The sequence below is a fragment of the Populus nigra genome, chromosome 8 (assembly GCF_951802175.1).
Source record: "Populus nigra chromosome 8, ddPopNigr1.1, whole genome shotgun sequence".
Lineage (NCBI taxonomy): Eukaryota > Viridiplantae > Streptophyta > Magnoliopsida > Malpighiales > Salicaceae > Populus > Populus nigra.
In genome coordinates this window covers 15,794,225-15,806,175 of record NC_084859.1, presented here as the reverse complement: position 1 = coordinate 15,806,175, position 11,951 = coordinate 15,794,225, and the positions used below count along the sequence as shown (strand labels likewise).

Genomic DNA, 11,951 nt, shown 5'->3' with positions numbered 1-11,951 from the left:
ATTTTTATTAGTATAATCAATCTCTCTCTCAATTGCTGCTGCCATAGCTAGGAACACTAATATACTCGACCTTCTAGAGCAATATTTATTCCTCTCTAGCTCCCAATCAAAGAACAAAAATGGATAGATGTCTTTCTACCGATTTAGACCATTCCATGGGCTTGGTCGTGGCGTCGGCCATTTCTCATACAGACTTGGGCTTAGGATTGGTGGAAACAGGGCTGGTCTAGATTTTGATTATCCCAAGATATCTGTAGTTATTTGTATGCTAGAGGATAAATTTTATTGACATTAATGAAGGCCAAAATTGTGCCAATGCTTGTTTCTCTGCCGTTGGATGGGAAAACATGGGCTTGCTCAGAGGGGTCAATGAATATGCATAAATTGTTGTAAGAACCACGTTGTTTGGCCATTAGAACTTCTAGCTAGCTAAGTGTTGTGGTGCATTTGTTGCAAAATCTCTTGTTTGCGACCATTTTAAAAAGACTCAACGCTTCATTTTATTCTATGCTTATGCTATCTTGGTACGGGCGGATTATTCTTCTGGTCATAGATCAAGCAATACTGTGCTCAGATTGATTATTAGAAGCAAGCCCACATCATGACTTGTCCTTTTATTCATATAATAATAATAATAGTATAAGATTACATCATGATTATCGTACGTGAAGCCACTTTATTCCTTTCTAAAGTAATCACCATATCCCATATGGCATCTCTTTATTTCCTTGTAGATATGGGGAAACCATCAATATCTGATTTTGCCCATCAATTCTGCAGAGTATCAAAGAAACTTATACATGTTAGTATGTATGCCCGTGCGGTCTCATGCGTGAGTGCCAATATATATTCGTTAACAAAATAATAGGAACAGTACTTGCCTTTCGTTTACCACATTTCTCATCATCGCTCTCGCTCTCGCTGCTGCTGCTGCCGCCTCCATCACTATGGCCTGAGATGCCATCCTTGATCCTTTGGAACAGACCCTTCTTGCGCTCACCTCTCTTGTTTGCATTGCATGCCGGAGCAGGGGTCATGCCATTAGTGCTTCCAGGGGAACGGGTTTGGCTTGAGCTGCGAGTCCCGGTCTTGACGACTCCACCTGCAGCCTGTTTCTCTACCTTTTGGCCCGATGAGTGGCTTTTCTGCTCTTGGTTGCATGGATGCTCAACGGGTTTGGAGCACTGACACGAGGCCATTGCAAGTTGGGCAAAGAGGGCTTGTTGGGTTTAGTGTAAGACTTCTCTTGAGGCTCTCTTTCTGTTCGCTTGGTGCTAGAGGGCAATTCTGAAGCACGTATATATAGGCATGGAGTGAGTGGGATTCTTTCACTTTATGCTGCTTTGAATCTGCTTTTGCATTATGGGGTATAGACAGCACATATTCTTTCTGTGGGAAAAAAATGCAGAGCATTGCCACTTTTTATGCCCATTTCTTGATGAATAAATTCCATATCTATGTTTTGGTTGATGTCACGTCCATATGGCAGTATTGTTCCCAATCAGACAAATTTATTGCATCGAGGACGGAAATCTGGAATCTAAGCTCAACGCTTGCTAGAAAACTCTGCCCTTAAATGTCCACTAACTGTATAGTCACATCAGAAGCAAAGGAAATAATCTTTTCAGAGAAATGGCAAACTTAGCATGAAGCCCTTTTGGGATCCCATTTGAGAAACTCTAGACTAGTCTAGGCTTTTTGATTACTCGATTCGCTTAGTGGAGCTATCACCATTCAAATTAATTGTAAAATTAAAATCAACTATTGTATAGTTTTTTTTAAAAAAAAAATTCTCTTTAATTACATTAATTATATGAAATTAGGTTCTAAATTATAATAGAAATATAAAATTAATTATAGAGGATTGAGATGTAAATAGCGGAAAAATGCATGGCTCACCCCCAATGTACGACAAGTTTTATTTTAATTTAAAATTTTATTTTATTTATTTGGTTTATTTTTCTGGTCCGGTGTTAATGGATTTCATTCGAAGAGAAAAGTTTAATTGTAATAACCTTTTCCTGTCAACATGCATGAAAAATAAGATTAGGTTTCGTTTTAATTTTATGGGTTCAATTGAATTTTGATTTCTTGAGTGATTTTGAAGGAGTTTTTTATTTAAAAAGGTTTTAACTGTGTTTATTATATTTTTTTAGTAAAAATCTATTGAAAAATAATTTTTCAACCTCATAAACACTACCCAATAATTTTTCAACCACTATAGTAGTTGTTAGATTATAGCACGTAACAAGTCAACTATTTATTTTTTTAAAAAAAATAAATAGCATGTTGTCTATATATATATATAGAGCGTAGAAGCATAAGCCTAACCTAGATCCACGTGTTTGAGTTTTTTTTTTCTTTAAATCCTTGACACACGGAGCCACTCAAACTCACTTACCTAGCTCTTATTTTAAAAAAATTAACATTAGGTTTTTGATCAATTTTTTATTATTTATTTTTTAATATTAGATTGATTTAGAGTTAGTATTATTTTTTTATTATATAATTAAAATTAAAAGTAAAAAATCCATTAAAATTAGCGCAGAATTTGAAACCGTAAAAAGTTCAAGAAATATCCAGTTGACATGGAACAACCGCTGCAATGTCACCACACAGCTAGTTTCTATGCCATGAGCAACCAAATCATCTGATGAGTTATTAGAATTTAGAGGTAAAAGAATTGTTCTATCTTGGGAAAACAAAATATTTTTTTTCCTGTACTCTCTCCCTCCTAGTTAACTCCGCACGCACATCCTAAAAGATTTTGTTTTTAATTTTAATTTTTTAATTTTCTTGATTTATTTTGTTTTTCAATTTAATTTTCAATTATTTTTTTATACGATTTATTCTTTATTGTTTTTGTTTTTATTTGTTTTGATTTTTAATTTCTTATCAGAATTTTACTTTGTAATTTTTTCATGTTTGTCTTCTATAAAATAATCTTGATCTCATAACTTGGTCCATCAATTTTGAAGATTAACTCAGTTTAAGTTTAATATTTTTTAAGTTATTTTTAAAAATAATTTTTTTTATTATTTTCATCATTCAACATTAAGTTATTGTGGCTTATGAGCTTCATGATTTGTTTAATTTTTTTTGGTGGAGTTATCCCTATCTTATATCTTTGATAGCGGGTTAATCGAGTTAGTTCGAGTTTACTCGGAATTTTTTTTAATTTTATCATTTAACATTAAATTATTGATTTTTAAGCTTTGTGATTTTTTTTACTTTTCTTTATGCGGGGTTATCTTGGGTTTAGGTTAGTCAAGTTAATATATGTTGGCTCGAGGTCTTTTCATTGTTTTTTTTTATTTAACTTTGGTTTTTTTTTCCTAGATCCTTTTCAAAATTTATTTTTTTAATTCCAATCTCATATCTTATTTGGTGGGTTAGTAAAGTTAACCCGAGTTGACTTGAGTTTTTTTCTTTGATATATTCTTTTTTTTAAAATTGATTTTTTTTATTTTTATCTTTTAACATTTGATTATTAAACCTTAAACTTACGATTTATTTTACATAATTATTTCAATCCTATATTCTGAATTAAGTGATAACCAAGTTAATTTGAATTAACTTTCTCATTATTCAAACATTTTATTCAGTTTTTTTTTAAATAACTCAGCCCACAACATAACATTAGTCACCACTCCAGTAAATATATATAAAGACTGGTGCTTCAAAAAAAAAAAAAAAAAGAAGTGAGAGCCACTCATATCTATAGTTCGGCCATTACCCATTCGACAAAAAGCCTGTCTGGGACAAGCCTACCGTGATTCGAATGCACACAGCTTCTCAATTTATTAACAAAGAATTGACAAGGGACTGTATTATTGACGAAACAACATAAAATTATTTAATTATTTTTCATAATAAAGGGACTAAATAATTCATTTTAAAAAAATATAGGTACTAATTTATTATTAACTTTTATTTTATTTTTTTCATTAGGTTGACTTACCATTCTATTGGTTTGTTGTTCAAAAACAGACGTGAGTGTTTGGAAGTTAAATGGTTTTTGTTTTTAAATATATTTTGTGTTTTTTTTTATGATTTTAATATGTGAATATTAATATATATAAATTATTTTAATATATTTTTAAATAAAAAATACTTTTTAAAAAATACCAAACACAAAAAAAAAAAAGGTTATAATTTTCTCTCCTCATCTTCTCCTGCACCTTTCTCTCTTTTCTTTTCTCCTCCCCCTTTCCCTCTGCTTCTTCTTCCTTCCTCTTCTCTTTGCTCTATCATCACAGCAACAACTCAACAAAGAAAAAACAAAGAGAGAGAAAAGAGAGATATTAGTAATTCTTAATCATCTATTCACCACCAAAGGAAAACCCACAATCAAATTAAGCTCTTCATCTTCAAGAGTTCATTAATATCAAATTTGTACCTAAAAACTAGTTAATTTACATGTTTTAAAACTTGAAAATCTTAAATTTTTATGTTTAATTTAAGCTTTTAAATCTTTTTTCACTATTGCAGCATTGTTCGGAAGACGAAAATAATTGATCTGAGATGATTTGGAGTGGTTTTGAGGCTGGAGGGGTGGTGATCGGATCCTGAACAGCAGCAGCCCAAGGAAGTAGAAGGCTGCTGAAACTTGTAGTAAGAGTTATCATGCAGTCCTTAATTCTTACAAATTGTGCAACAAACTCCTTGTAATTTTACAATATTACAGTTAATCCCTTATATTTTAATCACTGTACATTAACAACTGGTTTCAGTCGCTAGTTATCGAAGAATTGAGAGGTAGTTTTGGGTATTAATAATAAAACTAACAATTCTGCTAGCCATTTAACAGCCAGTGAAATATGAAATGATTTCTTAAAGTAGAGGGACTAATTAATTTATTTTGATAAATCAGAAGGATTGATTTATAATTTAACGATGCTGATCTCTTCTTGGCAATCAGAAAACATCTTGGGGCCATGGAGTCTTTGGATAATGCATTTTATTATTTTCCACCAAAAACGCGTTCACAGGAAATATATACACATGGACAAGAGAAAAAATAATACACTGTTTAAGCTTATCCCACCTTTTCTAATCCACCAATGCTTCGCTGGATTAGACCTAATGCCAATCTTGTAAACGAATTAATCTCTCTAATCAAAGCCCACGTGGAAGTTTAGTAGTTATAAGCAAACATTTTCTTAAATATATAGTATCATGCTTTTCTTTTTTTGTCTCTCCTGTGCAAGATCTGGCTAGAAAACTATTCTCTCAGTGCGTAATGGAGAGAAGTAGGGTTAGAGTTTTTACTCTGATATATGTTTCTGCAGATCATGATTTAACGACAATTACAAGTAAATATTTATAGATACATGAAGAAACATTACATATCACAGTATCAAACAGAAAGAATAGCTAAACCAGCAGCTAAAAACCAACTTAAATGTTAGTTTTGGAGAGAATATATAAAGATACAGCACTCGAGGTCTCCAGTGCTTAAATATTAAATAGATGACGCGGAATGGGGTTGAAAATTCTTTGTCCACTCTTCCCTCATAGCTTGGACTTTGACTTTTGGTAGTTTCTAACCGAGTCTACACTTCAATCATTCATTCATTCATTCATTCCCTAAAGCACAAAGCCACAAACCAATGGAAAGTAAAGAGACCCTTTTCTTCGAAGTGTTTGAAGGGTAGAATTGGTCAGCACTTGGACCTCCACGTACTATTTTACGCACACACACTCTCTCTTTTCTGCTTTCTCGTATGACCAGAGACTAGTCTAAGCTGAAAAACTCGTTTTCTCAGTCAAACTTCAAACTTTCTACCTTCCAATCTATATATACCTCTCTCTCCCTTCAGTTTTTCTCATCCTCATTCCAAACCTCCGCTTTTCTCTTTAAATACAAAGCTTCCTCAGCTAAAGCTTCACTCATTTACAGAAGTATCTTTATCTCTTTTCACCAATACACAGAAAAAATTAATTCTAGTTCTGGCTACTTCTATGTTTTTAGCTTCTAGCTCTATACCATCTTGGTCATTCCAGAATCTTCTGCTCTTACTTTTCCTGCTAGGAGGAAAGTTTTTGCTTCTAAGTAACCAAATGTTACAAGTGTAGAAAATGTGCTAATATTGTTTTGTTGGACAACAAGTTTTAGCATTTTAGAGCTAGCAAGAAGCATAATTGTGTTGCTTGTGGTAACTTTTAAGGGAGGTATACAAAATGGAGAGTGGTTGGTGCTGGGAGCAACAGACTTTGATTGCTGAGCTAGTCCAAGGTATGGAACTAGCAAAACAGTTAAGAGCTCATTTGAATGCAACATCGTCAGTTGAAAGTAGGGACGAGTTATTACAGAGGATACTAGCTTCTTATGCGAGGGCTCTCTCGATTCTCAACTGGGGTGGGTCAATGGGACAGCCACAAAGTGTTGGAGTCTCCGCTGGTGTTCCAGAGTCCCCCATATCCATTAATGGAAGCTCACGAAGTGACGAGTTCGATGGGGGTGTTAAGGATAATCAGGGTTATAATGAGGCCTCAAAGAAGAGGTGAACTTGTGGTTTACTGTTACAACTCTTGCATGTTGCTAGAAGATTATGTCCATTTCAGTTGTGCTAATGCTTCTTGTAAAATGTTTTCCGATTTGGATTGCAGAAAGACCACTCCCAGATGGACAGATCATGTTAGAGTCAGTCCTGAGAATGGACTTGAGGGTCCTCATGATGATGGCTATAGCTGGAGAAAATATGGGCAGAAAGATATTTTAGGAGCAAAATATCCCAGGTGATTAGTCCTTTCTCTTTTCTTTCTTGGAAAGCTACAAATGCCACCACTTGTGACTGTATACTTTACGGCTTAACAGTAACTAAGAGCACGAGTAAAAGAACTTGAAACTGACTCGTGTCACTAGTTTCTCACAGCAAGGGCTTGATGACATTGAAAATATGTGTCACCAACCAAGCACTCAAAACTTAAATTATACAAAAAATTATATGTTTCAACAGTCATCTCATCTTGCTATATATAGTTTAGACATCTAATGAGAGATTGTTACATGTGCAGAAGCTATTACAGGTGCACCTACAGAAATACTCAGAACTGCTGGGCTACAAAGCAAGTGCAGAGATCAGATGAAGATCCCACCATATTTGAGATCACATACCGAGGAACGCACACCTGCGCTCATGGAAACCAATCGATTCCATCACCATCATCCCCAGAAAAACAAGAAAAGAAACAAAAAAATACCAATAACAACTATCAACAACAGCAGTCACAGCAAGCCCTCTATAACTTCCAAAATAGCCTAAAGGTTATTACTGAGGACTTAGACAATAAAGAGATGGCATCTCCCTTCTCTTTTCCCTCTGCATACGGATGCTCAAAGAATGTGAGCAGTTATTCTCCGTCGTTTATATCTCCAGCTACACCTGAACCAACTCACTACTCAGTTTCACCATTCCAGATGAACAATTTTGTAGGAGCACATAATTTGCAGCATCTGGAATCGGATTTCACTGAGATAATCTCAACCAACACGTCAGCGACCAATTCTCCAATCGTGGACTTGGATTTCTCACTCGATCAAGTGGAGTTAGACCCCAACTTTCCGTTCGACACACCTGGATTTTTCTCATAATTTCATGCAGACACTCCACAATAAGAAATGAGAAAGTGCTGCATTTGTGTGCAATCCAACACTCTGGCTGGTTGCGCCTGTAGAACCTAGCTTGTATTATAAATGAGGAAAGGATGCATGTAAAATAGGATTAGCTATGGCAGCATTGGAAAATTTTGAAGTTCCTATAAATAACATCAGTAATTGTATTGCTACTAACTAAAACTTCCATTAACATAACATATGCTTATATAACCTCGAAAGACAATTCAGCAGTAGATTAGAGGCCACTGCATGTTGACTGACCAAAAAAGTAAACAAGGAAAAACACTTGGAAGCATCGCAAACAAGAATAAATTTAACGATCACGCAGAGACAGCACAGAAAAATGTACAAACCACTCTTGTTTGCATGCGAACCTATTATATGTCTATTTTACATGATAGCTCACAAATACATTCTGTCATTCATAGGAAATCACCCAACTGATGAAGATTCCAAAAGAAAATGGACCACAGATCAAGACGGTTCCTTACAAGAAAAATACACGATGTACAAAACGCTAAGCTGAATACTTATGATTCCTTGTAACAGTTTTGACAATGAACCAGTATCTCCAGCACTCGGCTGGAATGAAGCCTTAATGCACAGGTACTTGTGGCTGACCAGAAGCAGAGCATAAGTAACAAGGACTGCATAAATATGGACCATTCGAACATCCATCTGGAGTAAGAGCATGGAAGTAGAGAGAGATCACTAAGCGATGTTTGCAAAGTGAAGGAGATATCGTGATTGAATAAATTACCTAGACAGAAGGTTTCTTTTCCTCTTCGATTTCTGAAACAGGATCTGATGAACTTTTTTCGGGGGCATTTTCATTCCTAATAGCTTGTCTTAGCCCCAAGACAATGAATAAGTTGGTTAGGGTGAGAAGTGACTCAGCTCCTCCATGCAACCAATCCACATTAGACAAGGAAGTACCATAATGCACCTTTGCTGCCTCAACCATGCAAACATAAGACCCAATAGAAAGTTAGGGAAGGCATGAATAATAAAGCTGATTGATGTTCAAATTAAATCCTACACAGTGGGAGAAGTTACCATAAATTCCTGCTGGGACTGCTCAACAGATGTGGAGCAACCAAAGAACCATTAGGAAGAAAGTCAGTATAGATAAAACAAGCTGTCTGACAACAGAAGACATTCGAAAAATGGCAGAACAAGAATTATAAACTTAGTCAGGAAAAATTTCATGCAAAAGGAACAATGTTTAAAAATCCACCAATATTATTCATCAACATATTAGGTTAATCCCCAAGTTCTGATCCTACAATACGATATTATATCTCATTAATGGCACAAATACAATGTCCGTTGCATGAAAAGATCTCTTCTTTTTAATGGAACCTGTTTGGCTGTTGCCCTTAATCCCCCATTCACAAACACTTCTAGTCCTCGGCCATATGAGAACACAAAAGGGCGTGTTTTAATAAAGAGAGGAAAAGGGTATCCCCAGACAGTTCAATTTTTTACTAATTTCTACATTAATCCAACAAATTAACTAAAAATTCTTAAAACTTCAAAATCCACCACATTCCTCAATTCAATAATTTCAAGCATCAAAATAACAAACAAGAAAACTGCAAGCACAAATATGGCCAAAGAAACTCACTGGTGGCCCCAACAAAGGCAAGCAAGAAGTAGAAACCAAAGAGAGTGAGCTTAGGAGCAGTCTTGGATTTGGTAATGAAGTACAAGAAACCAATGTAAGGAAACAAAGAGAATGCAAACAGCTGTGAGGCAATGCTCTGTGAGTCAATGTTAGGTGCCCATGGATCAACTGGAAACATCAAACCAGCACCACAAACTACCCTCCTTTTCCTCTTGCAACCACCAAGTCTTGTTTTTTCTGTGAAGTCGAAATCTTTGCCTCCTCTACATGGGTCTTTTGGAAGATTTTGCAAGAAATAAGAAGAACTCACATAGGAAACAGGGATTAGTGAACTCGGTACTCTGCAAACAGGTTGCGAAAAACTGATCATCATGTCAAGAAAGAATCTTAGCTTTTGCTGTTGTGGATTGGGAGTCAGAGACGGAGGTGAACTGAATCCTTACTTCAAGAGTTTATATTCTGTTGAAAAACATCATAGACTTCTGGGCCTCCTAAAGTGTTTTGAACCTTAATCAGATTATCTGGCCCCTTCTTGTAGGCACCATTGCAAGGGGCTTGGACCTGAAATTACGCCTCATTTGCAACTTACTTCTTTTATTATTATTATTATTATTATTATTATTATACAATACTCTGAACCGTGTGGGATTCACTGTTTCTCCACATACAAAACACTGTGAATTACAATAATAATCCAGTGATTTTTTTTCGTGTTTTTTTTTTATTTTTTTTAAACTTTTCCTTTTTTTCTTTTTTTTTAGAATTATGTTTTTTCAACTTTCTTATTTTTTCTTATTTTTTTATTTATTTTTTTTTAAAATTTTTTTTGTTGATTTTACCTTTTAAATATTGACCTGGTTAAAATTTTTGCTTTGTAATTTTTTTTAAAAAAAATACTGTGGATTGTTGCGATGTTTTTTCACTTAGTTTTTCTATTTTATTTCTTTATTTTTCAAAATTATATTTGTCGATTTTTTTTTTAATATTGAGCTGATTGAGAATTTGGTTTTGTAATTTTTTTCTTTAAAACATTGTTGATTGCTATAGTGTTTCTCCGCATGGTTTTTTTTTCCTCCAAAATTATTTTTATTTTATTTTATTTTTTAATATTGAGCTGGTTAAAAATTACAGTTACAATATGTGAGGAAAGCACTATAACTTTTTTTGAAAATTATTGTCCATTGCTACAGTGTTTTTTTCCATATGGTTTTTTTTTTAATTTTATTTTTTTTAATATTGAGTTGTTTGTGAATTACAATTACAAGTCATTACAAATAAGGCTAAATCATGTGGGAAAACACTGTAGCTTTCATCACAAAACACTGTGAATTGCTACAGGGTTTTCAACATGATTTTTTTTTTCTTTTTTGGGTGTTTGTTTTGTTATTTTTTTTATAAAATTATCTCTATCGATTTTTTTTTAATATTGAGCTGATTAAGAATTTAACTTTGTAATTTTTTTTCTTTAAAACACTGTGAATTGTTGCAATGTTTTCCCATGTGATTTTTTTATAATTTTTTCTAAAATTATCTTTGTTGATTTTTGTTTTAATATTGAGTTGGTTAAGAATTATAATTACAGTAAAACTAAATCATATGAGGAAAGCGTTGTAGTTTTTCTCATAAAACACTGTGAATTATTGCAATATTTCTCTAAATGGTTTTTTATTTTATTTTATTGAAAAAAACGTTATAGTTTTCTTCACAAAACATTATCAATTGCTACAACGTTTTTCTCATGGGTTTTTTTCCTTCTAAAATTATCTTTGTTAGTTTTTTTTTTTAATATTAAGTTGGTAGAGAATTTAGCTTTGTAATTTTTTTTTATTAACTGAAAAGCTAAATCATGTGGCGAAAGCATTGTATCTTTCCTCATAAAATACTGTAAATTGCTATAAATTATTTTGTTCAGTCTCTAAGTTTTAGATCGCCAACACAACTTTTTTTTTCGTCGTGAAATATTTGCTCCATCATACCTTTAATTTCTATTACTTATCTAGCGCTGGTTCACAATTATAACACTATCAAGTACATTTGTTTTACAAGCCCACGACAGCGCGCGGGCATGTCATCTCGTTATTATTATTTTAAGTTCTAAGTTATTTATACTTGGATCCGTAAATTCATAAAAATAAGAAATTCTCAGTAATTTATAGCCTATTTTTAGATTAAATTATACAATAAACGAAAACACACTTTTAATAACTATTCTCTCACATTTCATTATTAATAGCAAACTTTTTGTCTTTTTGATCCTTTAATTTTTTTTGCACTATAATCATTGAATTTTATTTCTTTTCAATGTCATCTTTACAATTTATGCTGACATGGTTTTACATGTTAGAATCAACTTCGATTTGCATGTTCGTGTGTATCCAAAATAGCTAAAAATATTTCAATGCTAAATTAAAGATCAAATTTACAAATAAAAATTTAGGTTATTGTTAAAAAAAATAAAAGAAAAATGACCAAAAATAACATAAAAACAAGCCCTTTTCATTTACATTGTTCTAAAGGCATGAAAAAAATCAATATAGTCCCTAAAGTTTTAATTTTTATATATTTGATCCTTATTCTTTTAGATTTTTACAGTTTGATTCTAAACTTTATTTTTATCATGTTTTAGTCATTCAATATTAAGAAAAGAAATAGAAAGTCCCTAACAAAATAAATAGAGGGAAAGTGTCCAGTCAGCCATATTTT

General features: G+C 33.1%; 3 protein-coding genes across 3 annotated transcripts; 1 reads left to right on the top strand and 2 right to left on the bottom strand.

Annotated features, from left to right (window-relative positions):
• Nucleotides 1–579: 579 nt before the first annotated feature.
• LOC133701242 (uncharacterized) lies at nucleotides 580–1,275 on the bottom strand. Its single transcript, XM_062125089.1, has 2 exons — nucleotides 882–1,275; nucleotides 580–774 (listed from the first exon to the last, which is right to left on the bottom strand). The coding sequence occupies exons 1-2, from the start codon at nucleotides 1,197–1,199 to the stop codon at nucleotides 769–771; spliced, it is 324 nt and encodes a 107-aa protein (XP_061981073.1). The 5' UTR covers nucleotides 1,200–1,275; the 3' UTR covers nucleotides 580–768.
• Nucleotides 1,276–5,823: 4,548 nt separating this feature from the next.
• LOC133702169 (probable WRKY transcription factor 41) lies at nucleotides 5,824–7,801 on the top strand. The gene is made up of 3 exons (XM_062126422.1): nucleotides 5,824–6,506; nucleotides 6,613–6,741; nucleotides 7,021–7,801. Exons 1-3 carry the CDS (start codon nucleotides 6,184–6,186, stop codon nucleotides 7,595–7,597), a joined length of 1,029 nt encoding a protein of 342 aa, XP_061982406.1. The 5' UTR covers nucleotides 5,824–6,183; the 3' UTR covers nucleotides 7,598–7,801.
• Nucleotides 7,802–7,965: 164 nt separating this feature from the next.
• LOC133702170 (uncharacterized) lies at nucleotides 7,966–9,699 on the bottom strand. The gene is made up of 4 exons (XM_062126423.1): nucleotides 9,249–9,699; nucleotides 8,678–8,695; nucleotides 8,382–8,572; nucleotides 7,966–8,299 (listed from the first exon to the last, which is right to left on the bottom strand). Exons 1-3 carry the CDS (start codon nucleotides 9,619–9,621, stop codon nucleotides 8,382–8,384), a joined length of 582 nt encoding a protein of 193 aa, XP_061982407.1. The 5' UTR covers nucleotides 9,622–9,699; the 3' UTR covers nucleotides 7,966–8,299.
• Nucleotides 9,700–11,951: the final 2,252 nt, after the last annotated feature.